At 46.0% G+C, this 25,996-nt stretch overlaps 1 protein-coding gene across 3 annotated transcripts in view; it reads left to right on the plus strand.

Annotated features, from left to right (window-relative positions):
- Positions 1-25,996, plus strand: part of PFKP (phosphofructokinase, platelet) — an 882,344-nt gene that overhangs the window by 245,284 nt on the left and 611,064 nt on the right. For all 3 annotated transcript variants that reach the window (XM_069648018.1, XM_069648019.1, XM_069648020.1), the window contains exon 10: positions 14,808-14,933. In XM_069648018.1, coding sequence (XP_069504119.1) covers positions 14,808-14,933 — 126 coding nt within the window. The remainder of the gene's footprint in view (positions 1-14,807; positions 14,934-25,996) is intronic.

Raw genomic sequence — 25,996 nt, forward strand, 5'->3', positions numbered from 1 at the left:
CTCCATAGAAACCATGAAACAAAGACCCACCTAACTCCTTGAGGCATACAAATACCCAGCTGTTGAAGAAATAGGAGGACATTGCTAATAGCCACACCGAGGACTCCCTAAGCACAACTGTGAACATTCCTTGCAAGTGTACATAGGTAATTATGGACACACTTGGGCACTAATCCATACACTGATCCGCATGACAATAATGTGATCAATCATACTGGCTTCGCAAATTTCTTCCACAAATTAAACTCTTTCGATACCGCACAGGGTATGAACGGAACAGCGCTCAGCTTGAGTTCCAGAACGTTTATTGACATGATGAAACAAGTTGATCATTCCGCACCTGTTATGTAGTCACCTAAACTAGGAATCACAGCAATCACAGCACTTAAAGTTGGTCATAAAACTTCCCCCCCACGCCCCCAATCACTGCCCACAGGCATCTAGTGTTAACCATCACATTGAACCACACCGCCTACCAGCACACTCTCAAGTTGGTGGCCCACGCAATTGTTGACACACAAGCCTGTACCTGGTATACCCCTCCCTTACTCACTAATCATGGGGTGAACCACGCATGTGAAGCACAAGGCAGCCCGCTACACCGTGAAACAACTAATGCAACCAAGCATAGTGATGTGCAATAGGAATTACTTAATCGAAAACCACACCCGTTAATGAAACCATGCTTTTTTCTCATGCTGGACAGTTTTCTTTCCCTTTCTAGTCCTTACCGACTAAAGCTTACTGATTGTACTGTAATCTACATTTCTAAACATTTAATGCAAAGAGGGCTGTTTATTACTGAATTTGTATGCAATGGCTGATTAAGATTGCACAAGAAAACAACTTTTAAATATGATGTAAACTTCACACAGTAATTTACTTAATTAAAAAGCACTTCTAGTAAAACCAACATTGAATCTCACTTTCGAAGGGATTGTGTCCTCCGACGTATTCCTTATCTTAGATATATCTCTTTCCAGCTTTGCTGGCCTCGGAAATTTTTTCTCTCTAGAGGGCGCTGCGCGTCAACGTCCGCCGAGTCGATGTCCCTTGACAGCCGCCGTATCGACGTCGACGTCATCCTGCCTATAAAGGCCGCGCGCAGCGTCCGTTGCTCAGTTCCGTTTTTCCGCACTTACTCAGTGCCTCGAAATATCGTTGCTCAGTTTCGTAGAGAATTATTCCAATTTCCTCGAGATATTCGATCCATACTCGATGGCTTCCTCGTCTGAACCGACGACCCCTCGGTCCGGCTTTAAAAAATGCTGAGACTGTGGAAAAAAGATGTCGCTGACTGACCCTCACAGGGTCTGTCTGTGGTGTTTGGGAGCTGAACACCATTGTTCGGAGTGCGAGGACTGTATGTCCATGACAGCTAAGGCCCTGAAGGAGCGTAGGGGGAAGCTGGAAAAAGGTAAGACTTCTAAAGCTTCTTCTTCCTCGACGAAGTCGAGACATTCGTCTCCACGTCACCATTCGCGCTCCAGGTCTCGAAGTGGGTCCCATCACTCCTCGAGATCGAAGCACTCGAAAAGGAGATGCCGAAGATACCCTTCTTCATCCTCCTCTTCCTCTGTTTCACCTAAGAGAATCCCTTGCCCCACGAAACATAGTTCCCGGGCTGAATGGGAGGAATTCCGAAAAAATATAATGAGCTTCTTCGAGAAAGCGGCCTCGACCCCCTCGAAGACTGCCGAGAGCGATGCTCTGGTCGAAAGACCCGAAGGTCCAAAACGCTGCGAGTCGCAGTACCCGGCGAAGGAAGCTTCTCGAGCGCGTCACGAACCCTCGAGTAAAGCAAAGACCTCGAATCCTTCTTCGAAGGTTCCGTCGACGCCGTCGACGAAGGTTCCGTCGACGCCGAGGTCGCTGTCTTCGACGCCGTTGTCGAAGGGACCTTCGACACACGGGTCTGTCGACTCGACGCCATCCTCGACACCGGCGTCGACGCCAAGGAAAGTCACGGTTGCGGCGCACCCAGTGGCTATTCCCAGGTCTTCGATGACGATGTTGTCGAGATTGTCGACATCCTCAAGCAGAATTCCAATTCTATCGAGGACCTGGAGGCCTCCACCTTTGTTTTAGACGCAACGTTCGAAGCCTTTGACGTCGGCGTCGACGACATCGACGTTTTCGAGGCCGATTACAACAAGTTTGGCACCCTCTGCCTTGGAGATGGGTTTCACACCCTTTGTGAGTTCAGACCAATTGAGAACAATGTCCTCAATTATGGAAGAGGGAGAACTATCTGACCAAGAAGAGACATTTGAGTTGCAGGGATCTGCAACCCCAGTTCAAGAGGAGTTATCCTCAGAGGAACGCAGATTAAAGGAACTCCATGATTCCTTACATGAGGCAAGTGGTTTAGACACTTCCCCAGAGGTGGAGTTCGCTAGGCCAGACCCGGGGGAGCATGCTGAAACCCCTTATAGAGCCTTAATGGCCAGGATCACAGAATTTATGGGGTGGTCAACACCTTCACAGTCTTTCCAACAGGATGACCTCACGGATATTCTTGATAAAGGTCCACAGGAGGATCCTGTAGTACCTTTTCATAAAGCTCTTCAAAGAAAAATCATGACGAACTGGGAAACCCCAGATGTCGTCCCGGCAGTAAATAAAAAAACTGTCTACTAAATACAGGGTATCTTCTGCAGACCCAGAGTTTTTGTCCAAACACCCATCCCCAGAAAGTCTGGTGGTACAGGCAGCATCTTCTACTGACATCAAGACTGCTTATCCTACCGTCCCACAGGACAGGGACGATAAAAAATATGATGCTATGGCTAAGAAAGTCTTTTCGGCATGTAGCATGGTGTTAAAATCTATTAATGCTACTTGCACCCTTGCTAGATTTAGCCATACACTTTGGGAGTGTGCTTCAACAGCGGCTGACTGCATCCCGGAGGGAGAAGAAAGGGAGGCATTCCTAAATATCATAAAGGACGGTAAAGACGCTATGTGCGAATCCCTCCAGACGGGCATTGATTCGGCTGACAGTATCAGCAGAGAAATGGCGGCAAGTACTACAACCAGGAGATTTGCTTGGTTGAGAAAGTCTGGTTTTGCCCCAGATGTGCAAGCCAGGCACTTGAATATGCCATTTGATGGCTCTTCTTTGTTTGGGAAAAAGGCGGATGACAGTTTAGAAAAACTGCAAACATCAAAGGAAGCAGCAAAATCCCTAGGCGCTGCAATCCGTCAGACACCTTTTCGTCCCACAGAAACCTCTGCGAGAGGCAAGTCCTTTCGCTTCTACTCCGCATTCGGAAGAGGTAGAGGACGGCCGGCTCAAAGGGGACATAGAAGAACTACCCGAGGTGGATGGGGTAGATATTCAAAAGCCGCAGCAACAGCAGGTGCCTCTTTACCATCGGCATCTGCATCAGCCGCCCCAAAACCACTCTGAGGACTTCCCTCACAAGACAACTGTAGGAGGCAGGTTAACTCAACATCTGGCAGAATGGCAGGCTATCACGTCAGATGCTTGGGCATAGGAGACAGTTGCACAAGTTTACTGCCTGCCTCTCCTACGCATACCTCAGAGTCATCCACCGGGGATCAGCTCTCAAAAAGCTCCAGATCCGCTCCTCTTGCAGGAAATTTTAGACCTGCTAGAGAAAGGTGCCATAGAACCGGTACCTGTAGCGGAGAGGAACAAGGGCTGGTACTCCCCTTACATTCTCATTCCAAAGAAAGACGGAGGACTGAGACCCATCTTGGACTTGCGAGAATTGAACAAATTCCTCAGGAAAGACAAATTCAAGATGGTAACTCTTTCTCAGATCCTTCAGGCCCTTCAGTTCCAGGACTGGTTGGTATCTCTGGACCTTCAGGACGCTTATTTCCATGTGCCAATCCATCTCAAACACAGGAAATACTTGAGGTTCGCAATTGGCAACTCTCATTATCAATTTCGAGTGCTGCCATTTGGGCTGACCTCCGCCCGAGGGTCTTCACCAAGTTAATGTCAGTAGTGGCTGCAAGTCTAAGGAGGGAAGGGATTCATGTCTACCCCTACCTGGACAATTGGTTAATCAGAGCTGTATCTTCAGAACAAGCTCAGATCCAGCTAGATCATGTTTGCCACTCCCTTCACAGACTGGGCTTCTCCCTCAATTTAAAGAAGTCATAAATGATACCCTCGCAGAGACTCCAGTTCATCGGATCGATCCTGGACACTCCCCTGGGAAAAGCCTCACCACCAGAGGTGAGGGCTCAAGATATTCTACAGATGGTCACCAAGTTTCAAAATGCCCAACGTCTCCCAGCCTTCGACTTTTTGAGGTTGCTAGGCCTCATGGCATCCTGCATTTTCCTAGTGCCAGAGGCTCGCCTGAGAATGAGATCCCTCCAGTGGGCACTGAGAACTCGAGACCTTCAGTGGTGGGCCTGTCGGGAGAACATTCTGAAAGGAGAGCGGTTTTGGCAACCCTGGCCGGAGATAACAGTAGTCACACATGCCTCACTCACGGGGTGGGGAGCCCAGACCAACGACTTGACCATCAGCGGTCGTTGGTCTCCATCGGAGTCCAGACTACATATCAACCTGTTAGAGCTGAGGGCCATCAGACTTGCGCTGAAGGCTTTTCTGCCATCTGTACAAGGAAAGAATGTCCTGATAATGACGAACAACACAGTGGCCATGCATTACCTCAACAAAAGAGGAGGCATAGGATCACTACCTCTGTGCAGAGAGGCGATGCAGCTCTGGTTTTGGGCAATCCAAGAAGGAATCTCTCTATCGGGAGTTCACCTAGCCGGAGAGAAGAACTTGACAGCGGACGCTCTGAGCAGACAGAGCACAGTCTCCCACGAGTGGGAACTAGCTCAGGAAGTCCTTCAAGAGATCTTCGCCCTTTGGGGAACCCCTCAGGTGGATCTGTTCACCACCAGTGTCAACAGGAAGTGCGATCTGTTCTGTTCAAGGGAATTTCCCCCGAGAGGAGCTCTGGGAGACGCGTTCATAGTGGACTGGGAGTTTCCGCTCCTGTACGCGTTTCCACCGGTCCCTGTCATTCCTCAAATGATCAGGAGGTTGAGAAGATTCCGGAAAACCATGATCCTAATTGCCCCGGATTGGGCCAGGAGAACGTGGTACCCGGACCTTCTAGACTTGTCCATCTGCCCTCCAATTCCACTTCCACTCAGAGAGAATCTGCTCTCACAGAAGGGAGGTCAGGTTCTCCATCCAGACATCAAAACCCTCAACCTTCACGCTTGGCTTCTGAAAGGCTGAGGTACAAGGATTGGGACCTCCCTGATGACGTTATGGAGGTGTTGCTTTCGGCAAGAAGGCCAGCAACAAAATCTTCATACCGCTGCCGTTTGAACAGATTTTGCAGTTGGTGTAGGGAAAAGAATATCGATCCCTTTTCATGTGGTACACCAATGGTTTTGTCCTTCCTACTTTATTTAGCGAATTCAGGCCTTCAAGTTGGCACCATCAAGGGCTATCTCGCAGCGCTATCCATCTTTAAGCGCACTGCGGAAGAACCATCCTATTTCAAGTTACCCTTGGTAATACAGTTTCTAAAGGGGTTAACTAACGTTTATCCCCCAAGACCATTCCAGGTTCCCCTATGGGATTTAAATTTAGTCCTAACTTTCCTGATGGGCACACCTTTCGAACCACTCCACTCTTGTTCGTTAAGATTTCTTACCCTTAAGACTGTTTTATTAGTAGCACTTACATCTGCTAGAAGGGTGAGCGAGTTACAAGCTCTTTCTTGTAAACCCCCTCATACAATCTTTCACAAAGACAAAGTTGCTCTGCAAGTGAAGCCTAATTTCCTCCCAAAGGTGGTTTCTGAATTTCATATCACAAAGAAGATTACCCTTCCATCTTTCTATCCTCCTCCCCATCCGGGGAAAGAGGAAGAGAGGTTACACAGGCTGGACCCAAGAAGGGCTTTAAGTTTTTACATTAGTAGACTGGCTAGGATAAGACAAGCAGACCAGCTGTTTGTAGGCTACGCAGGTCACAAGCTGGGGTTACTGATAACTAAGCAGACCATTTCCAGATGGATCATTTTAGCCATTTTGGAATGTTATAAACTGGCAGGAAAAGAGCCCCCTCAAAATCTTAGGGCTCATTCGACCAGAGGTATCGCAGCTTCATCGGCCCTCAAAAGAGGAGTGCCGGTTAGAGACATATGTGTGGCTGCCACATGGTCGTCCGTCCATACCTTTACACGGTTTTACAGCTTGGATTCCTCCTCCAGTCAGGAAACTAGGTTTGGAAGGGCAGTATTGCACTCTATTCATCACTAAGAGGAAGCAAGAAGTCAGTACTCCCAACTCCAATAACAGAATACTGCTATGGGAGCCTATCTAAGATAAGGAATACGTCGGAGGACACAATCCCTTCGAAGAACAAGTTACTTCTTACCTTGTAACGTTCTTTTGATGGGATGTTCCTCCGACGTATTCCTTATACACCCTCCCATCCATCCCCGCAGTACTACTTCCCTTGTTGTTGCAGCTTACGCTCCTTCAGGGTGATTAGTCTAGTCCAGAAAGAATTATTGTGGGCTACAAAACGGAACTGAGCAACGGACGCTGCGCGCGCCCTTTATAGGCAGGATGACGTCGACGCCGATACGGCGGCTGTCGAGGGACATCGACTCGGCAGACGTCGACGCGCAGCACCCTCTAGAGAGAAAACATTTCCGAGGCCAGCAAAGCTGGAAAGAGATATATCTAAGATAAGGAATACGTCGGAGGAACCTCCCATCGAAAGAACGTTACAAGGTAAGAAGTAACTTGTTCATCTGTTGAATTACTGATCTCAGGCATTGACTACACAAGTGTGAGGGATTACCCAGTTTACTCTTTAAACTTGGGCCAAGTTCTGAAATGTCCATGGAATTCCGGCCCATTACTCACAGTAATAAAATTAGTATTTCATTGACTGAAAATCCCTTTAGTGCATTCGTGCTGTCAGAACGTGTTGCTGTGCATGAATCCAACGCTTGTTTATGGGTTCTGTCATTAGTGTTATTACACAATGAGAATGCAAAAGTGAATTGCTATAGAGATCTGTGTGCCGAACCCCTGTCATCTATCCGAGGTAAATATTGCAGCCAAATATCACAGCCATTTGATCGGATCATTAGTGATGCTGTTGCTTAAAGTTCCACTAAGCCTGCCATCGGAGGTGTATACGCTACATTAATAGCAAGCTACTTTTACTGTTCTGAACATTGACATAAATAGCTAACTTCATACGCTGTTAATCCCGTCCCCACCTGACAGGTTTATCTGGCCCCACAGAGATAAGTGTGAGCATCTACGTCCAGAAATTCAGGACACTCATTATCTTGAAAGCAGAAGAGGCTCGTCCACGATGCACATTGCTACAGGATAGTCAACAACAGAAGCATGGTACACTGCACGACATTCTCGTGTCTTGGGGTGCTTTGAAACGCAATTTACTTGATGTATATAAATAAATAAATAAAGAAAAACAGGACTTGTTGCTCCATGGAGATGGGCTGTCATATATAATTAATAAGTAAGTGCAATTACACAAAATCTGAATTATTACAGTCTGTGTTTTAATCACAGTAATACAACTAATATGGCCACATTCTGCCAACTTTGCCAACACGAGTTTCGACCTGTTCTAGATCTTTTTCAATGCAACGCTGAGTCAACACAAAGGTGTAATCAAAAGAAATCACACATTGGTTATAACAATGAAACATGCGATGTTGGTGCAATGCATTGAATGGAATGAATAGATAAAAAGCGGAAGAGGACCCATGTTTCAAGCATCACAAAATACAAATTAACAAGTAAACTGCCAAATTATGAGACCAGACAAAGACAGTAATAGTAGAGTTGAGAACAAATGTAATATGAGTAATATGAGAGAAAAACGAGAGAAAAAACGGGAGTAAAAACAGACAGGATACTTAATTAGTAAAACGTATGCCAGTGTTGGTTTCATTCCATTTGTTGATAACATAACCATTATTGTAATGCCAATTAAACTGTGCAAAAGAAATCCCCCATAACAAACCATGTACAGGGGAAGCAAACATGATTGAAGGCATCCTGCCAAATCAATAGGCATTCTGGTTAACACAAAAAGAAAACCAAACAGCGACAACATTTGTAAATTAAAATGTTGCTCGCTTAGAATTGATAACTGTCAGATCCCAGTGGAAGAAATGCCCCCTCCAGATCTACAAGGCATATAACATCAATATACTGATATACTGGAAAGGTTTGGAAAGAGCTAATTGGGCTATTAAAGTTTTGCAACTGTTTGTTAGACGTCTTGATAGAACACCCAAAAGTTGGCAACAAAGGTGCACAATAAATAAATAAAATTGAGGTCTTCACTAGTGCAGAGCAGCAACCAGCACAAGCTCCCGCATGCTACTGAGCTTTGCACATGCTGTCAGCTGGCAGCAGAGAAGGGCAACAGGGGGGGGGTCTCTCTCTTTTAATGTCCTGCCCACGATCAGAGACTTGCCACCGGTCCCGGGAGACATGTCACTATTTCAATGCCCCAACTCCGAGTTGTTGTTGTTGGAGAGTTTTTTTTTTTTTGTGTTGCTTACAAACGTTTATTCAAGTTCAGTTAAATGAAAGGCTATTTTTCCCCTTGGAGCAGGAGGAGAAGTTGGGGCAGTGACCAGCACCACCCAGACTCTGTGATTGAAAGGAAGGTGGTGTCTAGTCCCCTGTTGGGTGGGAGATGGGGGGGCACGCGGCAATGCAAGAAAAGAAAGAGCGAGGGATATTTAGTACAGGTTTCAAGAACGAAAACCACCAGAATATGTAAGTTGAATTTCATGTGTAATGTAGCTCCTTTGCTTTATGCACCTGCTGCAGCGATCTGTGTGCAAGCTGCAGGTCACAAGTGTGTATCTTTGAAGCATTGACAAAGCACTTAACCCTTGCAGGCTGATAGCTAGAGTAATTGTGAATTGGCTCATGTATGGTAAGTTTCCGGCAAGCAGTGCTGCAAGTGGGCTCAAGGCCCTACGCACAAGCAAGCTCTCAGTTCACAGGGTTGATTAACAGCCTAACAGGCATCCAAATTCAAACTGCAATCACACCTTTGAATCGCATATGGCCTGACTCAACGCTTCATACTTCAGGGGTCAATGCACTGAGTACTAGCAAAATGTGTAATAACGCCTGTTATTCCAGTGCTTGGCAGGCAGGAATTTGGCATGAAGCGCTATACATAAATGGGCTATTTGTGTATCATTATAATAAATAACACAAGATAAAAGGGCCTATTGGGTATATCAATTTTCTCTTACACATCAGTCTTGCAATATATTCATTTCACAATTTTCGTTCTGGGCCTTTAAATGTGCGCTTTGCAGCGCTTGCATTACAAGCTGCATTATATCTTCCCACGGGATATCCAGAAGTGTTATCACCTCATTGCCTTCTGACACTGGTTCCTCCACATTAGCCATTTGCTGACAAAGAAGGGTTTAGAGCTCTTCAGTGGGCATTTTGCGTTTAAGCTCCCTAGCGGCTGGCCGTCTCGTGATAATCGACGGGTATTAACCTTGTCTTTGTCGCCATTGTAATCTATGCATAATTGATTTATTGTTTATGCTGATGTGCTTCAGACTGTTTTCGTTCTAAGGAGGGAGCCCCCAACCATCATGTTGAAATGGGAAAAATGGGAAATTTTTGTTGTTGTCGTTTTGGGAGGTGGGGGCGGGGGGTGCCATTGATGCTTTCCGCCTGGGGTGCAATCTGGTCTAAGGCCGGCCCGGTTAAGGAAGTTGTTGCTTACTTTCTCTTTCTTTGCCAACTACACGTCCATACAAACTGTCTGGTTATAAAACCTCTATTAAAGACACCGGAGGGGGAGGGAACAAATCAATAGCAATGATACAGTCTTCGAGAGCAACACAATGTAAGAGTTCTCTCTTTGCAAGAGGTAATGTCTTATAAAGAGCATGGCCGTGAAGCACCAGGTATTTGCAAATTGTAAATATCTAGATCTTTGGCCAATTTATAATTAGTACATTGATACGACTGTCACTATATGAGATAAGTTATGTAAATAGAGTACAAAAATTGTTATGTTTTATTGAACGTCATTTTATTTGTAAGGATTCTATATTATCTGTATCTTAAACGGATTTTTGTATAGTATTAATTATAAAAAAAAATTATTATTGAGTTTGGTAATTCAACCTTTTACAATGAAGCCATTCTTAATCCACATAGTTATGCTACATAATAATAAACAGTATAAAAATACTTTTGTATAGTCTTAATAATCATACGAATTCATCCTCTTTTTTCCTCTTTATGTGCTTCTACATGTTTTTATTTTGTAATATGTCTGAGTTTTATGGATATAATATTCAAAATACATTTGGTTTTACTTATTGACTGATTCACTGGAATCGTGGAAAAACCTAGGAAATCAAATAAGTCTCACCTGGAAATGAGTGTCTTATGAACTATGCAAGCAGGTTTATGAACTGTATAGGTAGCACTTTGACGTGCTTGTTTGATGCTACTCCCGCATCAACCATCCTCTTCTTGTCCTTTTTTTTGTTGCCTCTCAAACCATGGCGTGTTACCCCTGGTGGGGGCATAACGGGCATACTTTCGAGAAGCCTCTGCTTTGTAAAACCAATGCCATACCGGGACTGGTAGGTTGTGGGGCATTATGTTCCCACCCACTCTCCAGAACTGTCTCCACACTTCTCTCTCAGATGTAGACCAGGTCCCCAGCAGGAATCTTCATCTCACCATCCTGCACGACATACAGACCAAAATGCCAGAGGTCACCCTCTTACCACCTACTAAAACACATGTTACACTCCTATGAGGAGATGGTGAAACCTTCAGGTAACCTAGCCCCATGCCTGACACCATCAGACACAGCCGACGTCAGTGGCACACGCTTCACACACGTACATTATGAAAACTGAAAAACAAGGAGATGAGGATCCTGCAGTTATGCTAACCCCATGTCTGCCACTACGAGGAAGGAATCACTCAAACCGACTCAGATCACCTCCATAATCAAGACTGGAAGGTGAAAGGGAGGGCAGCTTGCCCATCTGCACATAAACATCATGAATTTCGACCACAGCTGAGTGATCACATGAGATCATCAGTGCCGCACAAGTGCTAAATACAAGAGGTGCCTGCATAACATATTGCAACGAGGTGCACCATTGGATGCCAAGTTACAGCAGCGTGACGTTGCGGCCCTTGACAAAGAACCACGCTGACTCTCAAAGTAGTTCCAAGGGACTTTATTGGAATTGTACAACAGATAGGATGGCTGTAGATGCTAGTGGCTTGCAGGGTCTACTGGGTCTTTAGGAAAGTTGACGCTAGGCCGTCTCTCTTTACCTTGACCCCGCCTCCCAAACCCAAGAATCCCTAATAGGGATGTTAGTGCCATTTTGATTGGTGACCCTTAGCTGTCTGTTTCTGACTTATTCTTTTTAGGGACGTCCCTAAGCAGTGGCTGACTGGCTCACATGGGGTCTTCTAGGCTTTCCCTAACTTAGCCCGCTTAGTAGTCTTAGGGAGTTAGGGATGATGCATTCTTCCGCTGGGTGTCACGTTCACTTCTCTCACACCCTCTCGTACCTGACCCTTCACTATACTAGTCTATTCAGATGTTCTCTTCCTACCACGTCACTGTCCCTCAAATCTCAGACTCCGCCTTTCCGCCTCCAACCTTTGATCTTATTTCTTTTCTTACTCCTGTTCTTACTATCTCTCGTACCTCCAACTACCCCTCTACCACCATTATTTTCCCCTCCTTGCTTCCTCCCACCCTACTTCCAAGCCTCTTGGTATTTTTCTTGTTATAATCTCTGCCTCAGTTTACACTGATAGTTACTCTTATTCTCCCACTCCCATCACACTTACTATTCTGTTGCTCCTACTATTTCTACTCTATACTTAACCTTTGACATCCTCTACTACTGCTTTACTGCTTCTTCTACTCACTAACGCTCCCTACTATCTACTCCACTACCACTCACTAAGACTAAGGGCCTCATTACGAGTTGGGCAGTGCAGTAAAAATGCGGCAGCAACAATAACATTTAAAGAATGCATGAATAAGAAGCATCACTTTTTCTGCAGCACCATGCCCCACTGACATGCTGGAGAATGTATCTGGCCATGGACGGGGCCTTGTGGTTCTAAAATGGTTGGCCACCTTTGTGTCGAAGGTGACTTTGAGATTCCCTGACTAGGGTTAATACTGGCACAGACCCGTTGGGCTTTCAAAACTTGATCCCGGAAATTCAGGGGGAAATTTTGAAATCCAATAAATATATCCCACATGTAAGCTCTGTTCAAACCGTGCCTCTCTGAAGCAAATCAAGTGGCGTCTGACATCATGAAGGCTGCCTTGCTGATGCCATGAGTTACAGTTTTCAGTTAAAGTGTTTTAGTCATAGCATTTTTTGTTGCGGCTGTTTTCATCGTGGTGTTTTCACCACTGCCGGTTTGCCGATGTATTTTTTTTTTACAAATATGAGTGTAGTGTGTTGGTGTAGGACGTGGGGGTGGTGGGGGGGTTGGGTGAGGTGGTCGTGGTTGGGTTATAGTTGGGCGAGACCCCCATTCAAGAAAATAAATAAATAAAAATTGTCAAAAACGCCCGTGTTTATAATACCACGGGGAAAACCAACGCGGTGAAAATTGGGAAAGACATAAGAATGCGAGATGTATGAGGCTGCCACATGTATCCGTATTGTATAGGGCATAGTACTAAATCTGCCCTTTGATGACGAATTGACAAAAAGGCTGATGTCAAATCAAATAGGAAACTTTTCCGACAGAAAACAGCAAAGGTCAGAAAGGTGTTATTTTCTGGTTTTCAACGCTTCCAGCAAATACATTACAAGTAAGACCACTCTCTCAACCAGCAGAGGATAAAACAATAAAGAACTGCTCCCAGAGGCTTCTTTGCCCAAATCCAAACAATGAGTTTGAGTTCAGGACCATGTGACCCTAGTCAGAGGCTGGTTAATGAAGCATCTGGTGGCCTGGATCTCATATCAAAGGGTCAACTGATTTGTTCTGTCGTTGGCAGAGGTTTTCAACTTGCTGTTCCCCCTGCCACCTTTCCCTGTTCTCCCCTTTCCTCACCACTTTATAAGCTAGAAAGGGGCATACTTCAGGTGGAAATGGCCAAACTGCTCCAGATTTGAAAAACAGCCTTAAGAAGCTATTAGGCTTGTTCTCCAGATTCTTCATGGTAAAGAAGAAGCAGGCTGGCCAGCATACTAAACAACACGTGTGGCATCTCAACCTTTTCCTACCCCAAGAAAAGATTATCACCCAGCACAGATTCCGTCCTCTGCCACTGGATCTGTTGCATGATCTGTCGTCTAGCCTAAAAATAACCACATCATGGGCCTCATTACGACCCTTGCGCTCCCGGAATGAAGGGGGCCGGTACGGGACCTGCCCCCTTCATTCCGGTAGCGTGTATTACGAGGTTCCCTTTGCGGGACCCGGTCCAGACGTCTGGTAAAACCAGACGTCTTTTCCGGGTCCCGCGTGGGGAAGAGGGCAGTAACAACAGGACACTTATAATGTGGGGCTCAAACGGGAATGGTTCCTCCAAGGAGGACTTACCGGGTCCTCCTATGTCAGAATGGCCCGGTAAGTCTCCATTGCAGGAACCCGGTAAAGGAGCCCGGTTTGGAGGCAGCCATGGAGCTATCTCCAAACTCGTAATGAGGCCCATGTGTTTTTCTCCGGGCAACAGATAGTTTCACTACAGGGTTCTTTTTTGTGGTATATTCAGCATCATACGTTTTTACCGAGCAGATGACAGCACTTGTTTTCCACCTTAGCTGCAGAAGTGCATATGTCTCCTTACCGGCACAACTGGCTGATCATAGTGCACAGTCCTTTGGAAGTCCTTAGTTCTCCCCTGGCACCTGCTCAGAGGCAAAGCCACCAACATGTGAAGTGTTGAGAAAAGAGAGAGGTATGAAGAGCTCTTTCAGGGCACCACCTTATTTTCCCAGCACCAACCTTTACTCCCTGGCCAAGCCGCAGTATTAGAGCAGGAGCACACAAAGAGGACTGTCGCAGTGAGGCTATTCCCGGTATACTCTTCCCGAGATCCTTTTACAGCCATTCTATCAGTAGCGCCCTGCCGCCCCCTTCCACTCCAGCTCAGGCTACCAGAGAGTTTGTGGCAGGGTTATGATGGAAAGCGAGAGTAGTGGATGGAATCTGTAGACAAATGGAAGGCAGTGGATACTGTATTAACAGAACGCACTCTTTTGAGGAAGCATTGGTGTGGTGAGTTGCTGCTTACAGTGATAGATTGAAAGATCAGTACTATTGAAAGGCAATTCTATATGACTGACCCGCCTTGGATGCTACCAGCATGGGCAGAGTGGTGTCAGGGTGTCAGTAGTTCTTTTAAACTGCACATCTCGAATCATTGCAAGGTAGGAGATTAGCACCAGAATATAACTCCAGATGTGGTGGCATAATTCATTTAACTTGTTTTAATTGCTGGTATTTACAGTCTGTTGCTACCATTAGAAGATGTGGCATGTTTTCTTCTATAAGACCTAAAATTGAGGTCCACTCCTCGTGATATGTCATGAATCTCATTGAAAAACACACACACACACACACACACACACACACACACACACACAATCTCCACATTCAACAGAAACCAAGACACACTCATTAATTATAGTGCTTGTTATATTTCACTTGTATTCTCTCGCAAGCCATATTAGTGTCTTTAAGTGACACTTACTATATTTTAAGATATTGTCTGATATTTCTCTCTGCAGGCAAGTAGGATGGGAGTAGAAGCGGTACTTGCCCTGTTGGAAGCAACACCAGATACTCCTGCTTGTGTTGTATCTCTGTGTGGGAACCAAGCCGTTCGATTGCCACTCATGGAATGTGTGCAGATGGTGAGTAATTGGCCACAACTCTTGAGCTTTTTATTTAATAAATCACTTAACATGAGTAACATTCAGAAGCCTGCTTTGTTTTATACAACTTAGCATACCGAAAAAAAGAACATTTATCTCCTTGCATGAGCCAACTTCTCAAACTTGTATGGTAAAATACATTTGTCCCATTTCACAACAGTGAATCAAGGCATGTACAATTTGCATTTCTGGGTGATTGGATGAGTTCAGCTGGAGGCATTCTCAGTGCATCCAGGAGCACATCCTTGATTCAATAAGGGGGGTTCTCCCTGTTTAACACCCATCCACTTTATCTGGTCTGCCCTGTCAGATCCAGATACAAAGTAATATTCAGAGCAGTCAGGGATCTTTTCGAACCCAGGCCTGTCCAGTGATACCTAGAATAGAACGTTAAGCCCTGCATGTCTATGGATTTACCAAGATAGGGATGGATTGTAGAAGTAACCAAACATTAATGCCTGCCAGGAGGTTCGGCATGTGCCAGAGTCCCAGATACCCAAGGGTGCCCTACTACAAGATACTTCTAGACCAACTCCGACTGTGTCCATGTCCCATAGAGGAAACTGCATGCAATCCCCGCTGGTCCCAATATGTGGAGTCGTCTGCTCATCATCACATTGTAGAACCTTTAAACTGTATGGATTACTCCTAATGTTTATCATCATATACAGATCAGTTTGTCAGTTTCCCATCATGAATTCAAACTTCACCTTATGTTCACAAACCTTTATAGAGTTTCAACAATAACATATTTTAAATCAAGTACAATCATATCAGTTCACTCTCAGTCACACTTATTCTGTGAACTGATTCCAGTACCACTGCGAGGATTATGATGAATTACATGAAAAGAGAAATTACACATACAAAATATTGAAATAAAGATTGAATTTGAACCAAAGAAAGTAAAAATATATACCAATTCTCAGAAAATTCCCCAAAAAATATTATATTGAAACCCCTTTGATGTAAATTTAAAACAAATTATCTTTAATTAAATACCCTCAATTAATCCAGTACACGAGCTGTTTACGAAAGATGATTTATTCAAGAAACAAAAGCATAAAGAAGATGCAGCAGAATACCTGAATCAGACTGACCTAACTCATTACCAAGTGATTTGCCACTATTATGTAAGAATCCCGTTTAATGTGGGTTGGTTAAATGTTAAAGGTTTAACAATTTAAGTTTGAAGCCGTCAAGTTTGAAAATGAAGTTTTTAAAGATCACATCTATATCTTGTTAGCATATACACATTGTGCTTTAAAATCTTCTGGATGGGTCTTAATACTCCTTTATACATACTGACAAAGATAATGTCATACGGGTATGTTAGGGTGGCAAATGTTGGCCTGGGGGAGTGTCAAAAACAGCCCCAGATACCTCTGGGTATCTAGTTAGCCAGGCATTTCTAGGCTACAAGGACCTAGACACTTCCAGCTATTACTCTTGCCCCCATCCGCCTTCTCGCCAAAGGAAACCAAGACGGACTATTGTTTCAACAGTGGTGGTCATATCACCAAGATGCTACACCAGAAGCTGGAGTTTTGAGCTGGCTCGCGTATACTTAATTTTTTAAGTGGTCATAGATGTTTATCACTGTAATTAGTTAACGGATCAAATGTGCAACTAAAAATGCAAACTTTGGCACATCAGGAACAATTACAGTTATGAGTGTCTAAGTTACTGAATTATTTGTGGCATTGTTTTCGGAATACTTAGGGCCTGATTCATGGAAGTGTTTTATAATGGCACAATCCCATAGGAAAACATTCCGTGAATCAGGCTGTTAGAGTGAAATTCAGCTTAATTGTTACATCCCTGCATTACTGTGCTTGCAACCATTCCTGCTTAAATTAAGATACAGAAAGAAAAGGTGACCCAAACATCAAAAAGCGAAAGTACTTTCACAGAGGAAGGTACTGGAAATGTCATATTAATACATTTGGGGCTCGCTAATATGCCAAACCATTGACTCCCTTTAAAACACATTGCCAACGCTGCCACTCCATTTTAAGTAGCTGGCTCTTCTGTGTTGCCGAAATTCCACAAAATATCAGTGTCGGTCCTTCAGGCACCTCTGCCCATATTGCGACACAAAATGTACCATATTTTCCAACCAGTGGGTTCATTGCAACCTACATTACAGCTAATTTAAATGGTGGACTTGAAACAACCCCCAGAGCCTGGGAGTACTGGTGTCAGATATTGTTTTCTGTGCTTCCAAGGCTCATCTTACCCAGACAATCGTGGCGTCTCGCCTCCACTACAAAACACAGGGAAACGGGCTACCCAACCCCTTTCTCACTTGTGTTGATGGACTCAAGCTATGGAGACTGCTGAAGTGCACCGATCATCAGCAGGCGTAGTCAGAGAAATATAGAAAAACATTTTAGTATGCTGGATTCAAAAATGAAAACTTATGTGCACAGTTATACAACAATATATATATGAACATCTATTGGAATCCAGCATATTAAAATGTTTTTCTATATTTCTCTGACTATGCTAGCTGATGATTGGTGCACTTAAGCAGTCTCCATAGCTTGAGTCCATCACCACACGTGAGAAAGGGTGGGGTAGCCTGTTTCCCTGTGTTTTGTAGTTCAGATTGTTCCTTCCCCCTTGAAACAGGCCCCTCGTGATAAAAAAAAGAAAGTGGAAAGTACCCAGGATATAGTATTAAATGGACACGACAGGCACCAGAGAGCAAGGTAGCACTTTTATTACTTTTGTTACTCAGGCTCAATTATAAACAGGCATTATGATATGATATGATATGGCATTTACAATGTGCCTATACACAAGTGTTTCAAGGCGCGACGAGGCAAGGGAGGGGGAACAGAGGGAAGACGGAGACAATGATCTTAAAAGACCAGGTGACATTGAGATCGTGTAAGTGCAGTGGAGGGGGGAAAGGGAAAGTGGCGGGCAGGGGGTGGGGACAGTGCAGTACATAGGATCAACAGTACAAAATACATAGGCCCTCATTACAACCCCGGCGCTAAACCATGGCCTATTAGCACCATGGTTGGTGCCGGTGTTGTAACGAGTCTGCCATGGTGGAATGGGGAAATACCGCCCCATTCCAAGGTTGGGGGGGCGGTATTTCCCCATTTCACCATGGCCCTTCCCCATTCCCATTTTCGCCCCATAGGGCTCAATGGGACTGGGGAAGGCACTAAGTACGGTACCGCAAATTGCGGTACCGTAATTAGCACCGAGGTCCCATTGCGGCACCCTACTTTAACGGCTGGTAAAACCAGCCGTTAAGGTCGGGTCCCGCAAAGGGACCTCGTAATCAGGTGTTAAAGGTTTAACCGCGCCGACACCTTTTACGGCGCCGTTAAACCCTTAACGCCAGGGTCGTAATGACCCCCATAGAATAAATAAGACAATAGGTAAAAGGGTGGCCAGCTTGTAGGAAGTGCAGGGGTGAGTGCAGACCTCAAGTGTCAGGAGCTGGAGGGGACTGTAGGGATACAGAAACAGCCCCCAAGTGCAGCGGTTGCCTGGGAGGCAGTGCATGTGTGCAGCTGGTGCAGCAGGGGAGCTGGGCCCGGGATCAGAGGGTAGCCAGGTGACCAGTGCAGTTTCAGTCAGGAGTTCAGCAGGGGAGAGGAGGAGAGAAAGCATAAGCAAAGAGGAAGGTCTTAAGGTGCATCCGGAACCAGAGATGGTTCTCCTCAAGTTACAGGGAGGCAGGGAGGCTGTGCCAGAGGGAGGCCCCAGCCGAGGAAAGAGATCTACCACCAACTGGTTGCTTGGAGAAGCGACAGACCCTGAGGGCGTTGGAGGCGGATGAGCAAAGAGCTCAGGAATAGAGAGTTATTTAGGAATAGAGAGTTGAAGGTATTGAGGCCCCCAGCCCCAGAAAGCCTTGTGGACAATGCAGAGGGTTTTGAACTTAATCCTCGCAGCCACTGGGAACCAGTACAGAGATTTCAGTCCTGGAGAGATATGATCCCTGGGCTTGAGACCAAGGACAAGTCTCGCAGTCCTGTTCTGGATGAGTTGCAGAGGGCGGGGAGTAGAATCAGGCAGATTTAGAAAGAAGCTGTTGCAGTAGTCCAGCCTAGAGAGAACCAGAGCTCTGGAGGCAGTGAGCTTCTGGGAAAGGAGAGGAAAGGAACATTACCTCTGAGGAGGTGCAGCTTGTAGTGTGACTTCTTAGAGACGTCAGAGATGTGAGTAGAGAAGGAGAGTATGGAGTCGAAGATGACCCTGAGGTTTTTAGCCTCAGAGGTGGGAGAAGGAAGAGGTCCAAGATAGGGCGGCCAGAGAGCGATAGGAAAGGAGGGAGCAGGTGTGCTGATGAAGAGAATCTCAGTCTTACTGGCATTAAGGCAGAGATCATTGGCGGCACACCACTCCTGGATCGCAAACAGACAGTCAGAAATGAGAGGAGAAGAGGTGGCGGAAGGGAGACTGAAAATTAGCTGAGTGTTGTCCGCATTGCACTGAAAGTTTGGGCAGAGAGCGGCAATGCGGTGGGCAAGAAGTGCCAGGTATTGGTTGAAAAGCCAGGGAGAGAGGTTAGACCCATGGATAACACCACAGGTAGAGATAGAGATAGAGGAGAGGAAGGACCCAAGTTGGACCTGGGAGGGTCGATCGGAGAGGAAAGAGGTCAGCCTAGCCAGGGCCTGATCAGTGATACCCAGGTTATCACGAAGATGGTTGAGCAGGATGGCAGGGTTGACTTTGTCAAAGGCAGAAGAGGGATAAAGTAAGTTGAGGACACAGAGGGTATTGGAGTCAAGGTTTGAGAGCAGGTCTTCACGGATGTTCAGGAGAGCAGTTTCCATGCTTCTGGCAGCTCTGAAGCCAGACTGATCGTCATGGAGACAATCAACCGATTCAGTGTGAAGATTAAGCTAGGAGATGGCCAGCTTTTCCAGGCATTTGCCCAGGAAAGGAATGGTGAAGATTGGGCAGTAATTAGCAGGGCAGGAGGGGTCGGCTGAGGGTTTCTTAAGAAGAGGGTGCACAAGGGAGTGCTTCAGGGGTGAAGGGAAGAATCCAGTGGTGAAGGAGTGGTTGCAGAAGTCGGACCAAGCAGGAGCCAGGGTGTCAATGTGGTCCTGATGGTTTTAGAGGAACAGGGGAGAACCTATTTTGACGAGACTTTCATAGATCAGACTTGTCTAGAAACCTCATCTGGGGAGAATAGGGGAAAGGCAGAGAAGGAGGGTGAAGGGGTGGCCACAGAAGGGCCAGAGGAAGAGCGGGGAGTAGAGGCATTAGGAGGAGAGGAAGAGAGAGAGAACAGGATGTCCTGAGTTTTAGAGATGAAATGAGAAGCCAGGGCCATGCACAGGTCCTGGGAGGGGACAGGAGAGGTGGAGACTGCAGTAGGATTGGCCAGCTCCTTGCAGATTTTAAAGAGTTTGGCGGAGTTGCCGCAGAGAGGGGGGCTTGGATAAGGGCTCTCTTCTTGGTGCGGACAGAGAGCCGGTATTGCCTTTGGAGCAGGCGGCAGGCCATTTCCTCTCAGCCACCCTGCACTTGCATTTAAGGGTGATGAGGTCAGAGTCGTCCCAGGAATTCCACTTGGCTTTGGGCTTCAAGCGGATCCTCATGATAGGGGCAAGAACATCAAGAGTATCGGATATAGCAAACTGGAGCATAGGAAGAGCTGTGTCAGGGTGTGAGTCAGCTGAAAAAGAGGGGACGGGGGGGTGAGAAAGTGGCGGCAAAAGCCTCAACTGACACACGCATCATGGTTTGGATAAACGAGAAGGTAGGTGGCAGTGCTGGAGTTGGCTTGGCCTGAGGGGTGGCGAGAGTGAGCTGGGAGGAAAGGAGAAAGTGATCGTTCCAAGAGAGAGGAGTGGTGAGAGGGATAGGGAGGGGAAGGTCTGAAGAGATCAGAACATCCTGAGTGTGCCCTGCAGAGTGAGTCGGCCCGGAGGGGAGACTAGAAAGAAAGAGAGGGTCACAGAGGTCGCCAAAGAGTCCAGAGGAAGGACAGGAAGCATCTAGGTGGATGTTAAAGTTTCCAAGAAGGAGGAGTTGAGAGGTCGAGACCAGGAGGGAGGAGGAGGAGAGGTCCACCCACTCATAGAGGTAGGAGGAGATCTGACCAGGTAGCCGATAGATGCTCCACAGTAAGGGAATGGCTAGGAGAGAGAGAGAGAGAGAGAGAGAGAGAGAGAGAGAGAGAGAGCCTGCAGACGAGGCATTCGAAAGAGGAGTAGGCCTGCGTAGGAAAGACAGAGGCAGGAATCCACTCTGGGAAGACGAGGGCTACACCCCCTCTGGAAAGATTGGACCTGGGCGGAGAGAGGATCTTGTAGCCATCAGGAAGGAGCGTGTCAAATCTCGTCACAGAGCTGGCCATGAACCATGTCTCTGGGAGACCGAGGACATCGAGGTCAAGTTCTTCAAGGAGGCGGCAGATGTCAGAGAAGTGTTTGACAGCTGAGCGAGAGTTTAGAGTGGCAATATGGAGAAGGTTGCCGTCCTTTAAAGACCTCTGGGGAGGGGTACAAATCAGAGGTACGCCCTGTGGGGGTGTAGAATTAGCCCAAGAGGGGGCAGAGGAGGAAGGAGAGGGAAAGGTAGCCAAGGAGGAGACAGCAGGGGGAGGCAAGGAAGCCGTGGAGGGAAGAGAAGGGACAGCAGGAGAAGAAAGGAAATTGATGAGTCGTGGGAAGCATCTGTCAAAGAGGAGAAGGTTGGCCTGAGGGCCTTGGACCAAGACGGTACCATTCAGGTAAACATTAATGATGACCTTAGAGAGTGGAAGGAGGCCATGATGGCCTACCACCGGGTGCCATCATTATTGGGAGAAGAAGAGAAAGGAGAAAGCACAGAGACCACATGAAGAGTCCATTGGTCTGGTGAGGGAACCACAAAGATGATGTTGGTGAGGGTTTGCCTGGAGGAAGCACTGGTATAGTTGTCAGCGATAGAGAGGCGTGTGTTGGAGACCAGGATGTCCTTTTGAAACTTCTTCCTACCAGATGAGGGGCGGTGGGGAGAACACTAGGGAAGGACACAGGGAGGGGGGAAGGCAGACGTGACAAGGAGAGACAAGGTGGTGGTTATGGTGTAAGCAGCCCCGACCTGCTTCCTCTTCAATAACTGTTTCTTCTTTTCATAACATAACCTTCCAATCTTACAGCACTATCATAGTGGTTCTAGAATATGATAGATTGTGTATGCTGTCCATTCCATGAACCTGACAGCATACACAATGAACAATGAATATGCCTCTATTTATAAACAATGAATGAACAGTAATCTACATCTATGTACATATGCCTAATGATATACAACACACCTCCTTCCCTCTATGATAATGACAATCAGAGGAGGCTTCCTTTAAATTCTACATATCGCCACTCTTTCCTTGCTCCACTTCTCACCATTGCTCAGTAGCACTGTATTCCCCAAATCGTCCACCACCTGCAAAGGACCTGAATACTTCATGCATCCTTTCTGAACTCTCCTCCCACTCTTCACCTCCACCTCTACACCCTCTCGCATCAAACATTCCTTCACACAATTTTTTTCATCATATCTTTCTTTTGATTTCACTTGATTACGTATCACTCTTTCTCGTATGACCTCTTGAGACACCACGCCACGATCACCACCAAACTTGCCCATCCAACCTGGCTTTAACCTCGAATTGGGCAATCTCCTTCTCAATGCCTCAAACGATGAAACCCCTGTAACCTGATGCAGTACAATCCTGTATTTCACGACCCTCGCCATCACAGCCCGTGACCAGTCCCCACCTGTTGCTACTGAAATTCGTATCACTTCCATCAACGTTCTGTTGAATCTCTCCACAGTCACATTTCCCTTAGGATTATACAACGCAGTTGTGGTATGTTCCACCCCATTCTCTTTAAGACATTCCTCCATTTCTTTACACAAAAATTGCAGACCATTATCTGACACCAACTTTCTGGGAAAACACTCCCTCCAAAACACTCCTTCCAGGAGACTCACAAATTTGCGGGCACTTATGTCCTTTTCCACACAGACCTCCAGCCACTTGGAAAGTTAGTCCACACCACGATTACATAAGCACTCTTATGTCCTCTTGCGGATATCGGTCCCAAAATGTCCACTGCAACCACATCCCAAACTGAATTGGGAGGTTCAATTACGTTCATGGGTGGCGTCCTAGTAACAAGAATCTTATCACTGTTTTTACAAACCTCACATTCTTTAAAAAAAATGTCCACTTCCACATCCAATCTAGGCCACCAGAAGTCCTGCCAAATCAGTCCCTTGGTCTTACACACACCCAGATGCCCGTCATGGGCTATCCCAAGTACAACTCCTCTCATTGCTTCCGGCACCACCATTGGATCTCCTCTAGTCAAAATTCCTTTCACCACGCTCAACTCATTTTTTATTGTTCACCCTGCAACCATGCTATACAATTCATCCTTCCCACACTGTTCTCTCCATTCCTTTTCATCTGACACTTCTCCATCCCGCTCACACTCTTTCCAATCATCATCCTCCACAGGATTGCGGGACAATGCATCTGCTATCACATTCAACTCACCCTTCACGTGCCTCACTTCCATATCCAGACCCTGCATCCCACTGATCCATCTGGCAATCCTCCTAGAGATGCCATCAAATCTTTCTTATTGAAAACACCAACTAGTCATTAATGATCCTTCACCAGTATAAATCTTCTCCCCCACAAAAACGGGCTAATTATTTTCACTCCCCACACACAAGCTAATGCCTACCGTTCTATAACAGAGTACCTCCATTCTGCATCCTTCAACACTCCTGACGCAAACGCTACGGTTTGCAATTCCTTACCTTTTTGCTGCATTAGCACACACCCCAATCCATTCTCCCTTGCAACAAACAATTTCTCAAATCCTCAAATTCCCTTTCACACTCCTCACACGAATCATATCACACCACTTTCTTCACGAGGATTTTTGTCCTTTCTGTCAGGTTTTTAACACATTTTCTGTAATACTCTATAAGGCCTAGATATGAAGATAACTCCTTTCTATCTTTAGGAGCATACATCCTTTTAACTGCCTCTATCGTGGACACCTTGGGTTTTATCTCCTCAGCAGACAACTCATGCTCAAGATGCTGAACATTTTCTACTCTAAACCTGCATTTTTCAATGGATATGGTCAAATTGGCTTAATCTATTCTCTCCAATACACTTTTCAACCGTTCATCATGTTCCTCAATGTCTTTTCCCCATACTAGGATATCATCTTGGTAACAGCGCACCCCTTGTATCCCTCTTAGCAGTTTGTTCATTACTCCCTGAAATACGCTAGATGCAGAAATTAAACCAAACAGCATCCTCCTGCACCTATGTAGAGGAGGTCCCAGACATGGCCTGCACCCCTGCCCCCCATTTCGAGGTACCAGGAACGTACTCGCCAAGGTATGTGACATATGAGGAGCAGATGAACCAACAAAGAGCTGCACTTGGACTCTGCCCGGTGCACATCAGAAGAGCAATACCTGTTGGAGCACCCATAACCAGACAACCATGGGCTGCACGGTACCCTCTTAGACAACCGTACCAGCAACTGACACGAAATGAAGAATACCTACAGACTGTCCACGAAGAGACCCAAAGAGCCTTAATGGATGGCCAGTGATAATGACACGAGGGCCCGGACAGACTGGCGGATGAACTAAAACGACAATCCAAAGATAACACGCCAGTGCGAGTAGCTATGAAAATAGATGTAATGGACACAGAGGAGGAGGCGATGTTGAAACATAAGCAAACATTGCTGTGAAACAAAATAGAAATATCCAACCAGCTAACGTGTGTAAATAGGATTGGAATGCAAGAAGCTAAGAAAACGATACTGCTCTCAATGCTTAGTAGAAGAATAGAGCGGCAAGCGCCAACCACATATCTACCTCAATGACGCACACTATACAAGTGCGAGTCCATTTTGCAATGCAGAATTAAGCCTATGTTGCAAAGGACTAACAAGGCCAAGATTCATATTCCAGCCAAAGCCAAAGGAAAGCGCAGAAACTAAACTTAGCAAAGAAGCAGCTCATGCCTGGGAATTCGAGGTCAACCTAAGGAAGGGAGGAGAGCAGCAACCTCGGAGAATCAAAACTTCAGAGCATACCAGCCAGCCAGTGAAGGTCGTGATAAAGAGGCCCCAGGCAGGTGGCGAGGCCGAAGGAGAATTAAATACACAAAAAGAAGGAAAATGAAGCAGATTCACAGTGAACAGACACGTGACCAGCCAAGGGCAAAGAGGTACCAACGTCTGATGTTACCCAGAACCCAGGATGCCATAACTTTTCCAGATAAGAGGCTACAGTTTTGAGGCCATCCTCAGCTAACTAACTGACACATAGCCCTAAAGGTACTGATTGATGGAAGGGAAGCAGGGTGAATCTTGGGGCACTCCACATCTGGGTGTCCATTCTGCATGCTGCTAATTAAAGTAGAGATGTATGCCTAGGAGTGTAACCCACACAATCACAATGGACCAAATAATCTAGGGTCCTATAGCTTGTAGAACCAATAAGACTTCGTAGTTGTAGTGACGTCTATCACAAGTGATGTAGTTGGATGGGCGTAGACGTCCACCCGATAAGAGTTATCCAATCCGCATGCTCTGTTACCATATACAGATATGACACCTATACTTAAGTTACCTTTTCCAACCAATAGAATTGCATGACAAACTTTGAGTTTTACACGTCAAATGATGATGAATTTTGCCCATAAAAGTTGCTATTTGAATGAAGAATTTGGGGAGTTGAAGCGAGACAGGCGATCAAAACACTGTTGATTACCATTTGTTTCACTGTTTTTTGTACTTGTCATTAAACGGACTTCCCTTTGCCAAACTATTGAGTTGTCCTTATTGAATTGTGTCGGAGTAAGAGAATCCTGCACATCAACCTCCTCAAGGTGCAGCTTTCTTGTCTTACAGGTACCGGAGGGTGAGCTCTGACCTATGGGCCCGTCAGAGGACGCTCCGCCCTCCCGTACACTTGGTAGCAGAGGATGGTTCCTGGCCATCAACTATTGATTAATTAATACTAAG

The sequence above is a fragment of the Ambystoma mexicanum genome, chromosome 2q (assembly GCF_040938575.1).
Source record: "Ambystoma mexicanum isolate Mex_15411 chromosome 2q, UKY_AmexF1_1, whole genome shotgun sequence".
In the NCBI taxonomy this organism is placed as follows: Eukaryota; Metazoa; Chordata; class Amphibia; order Caudata; family Ambystomatidae; genus Ambystoma; species Ambystoma mexicanum.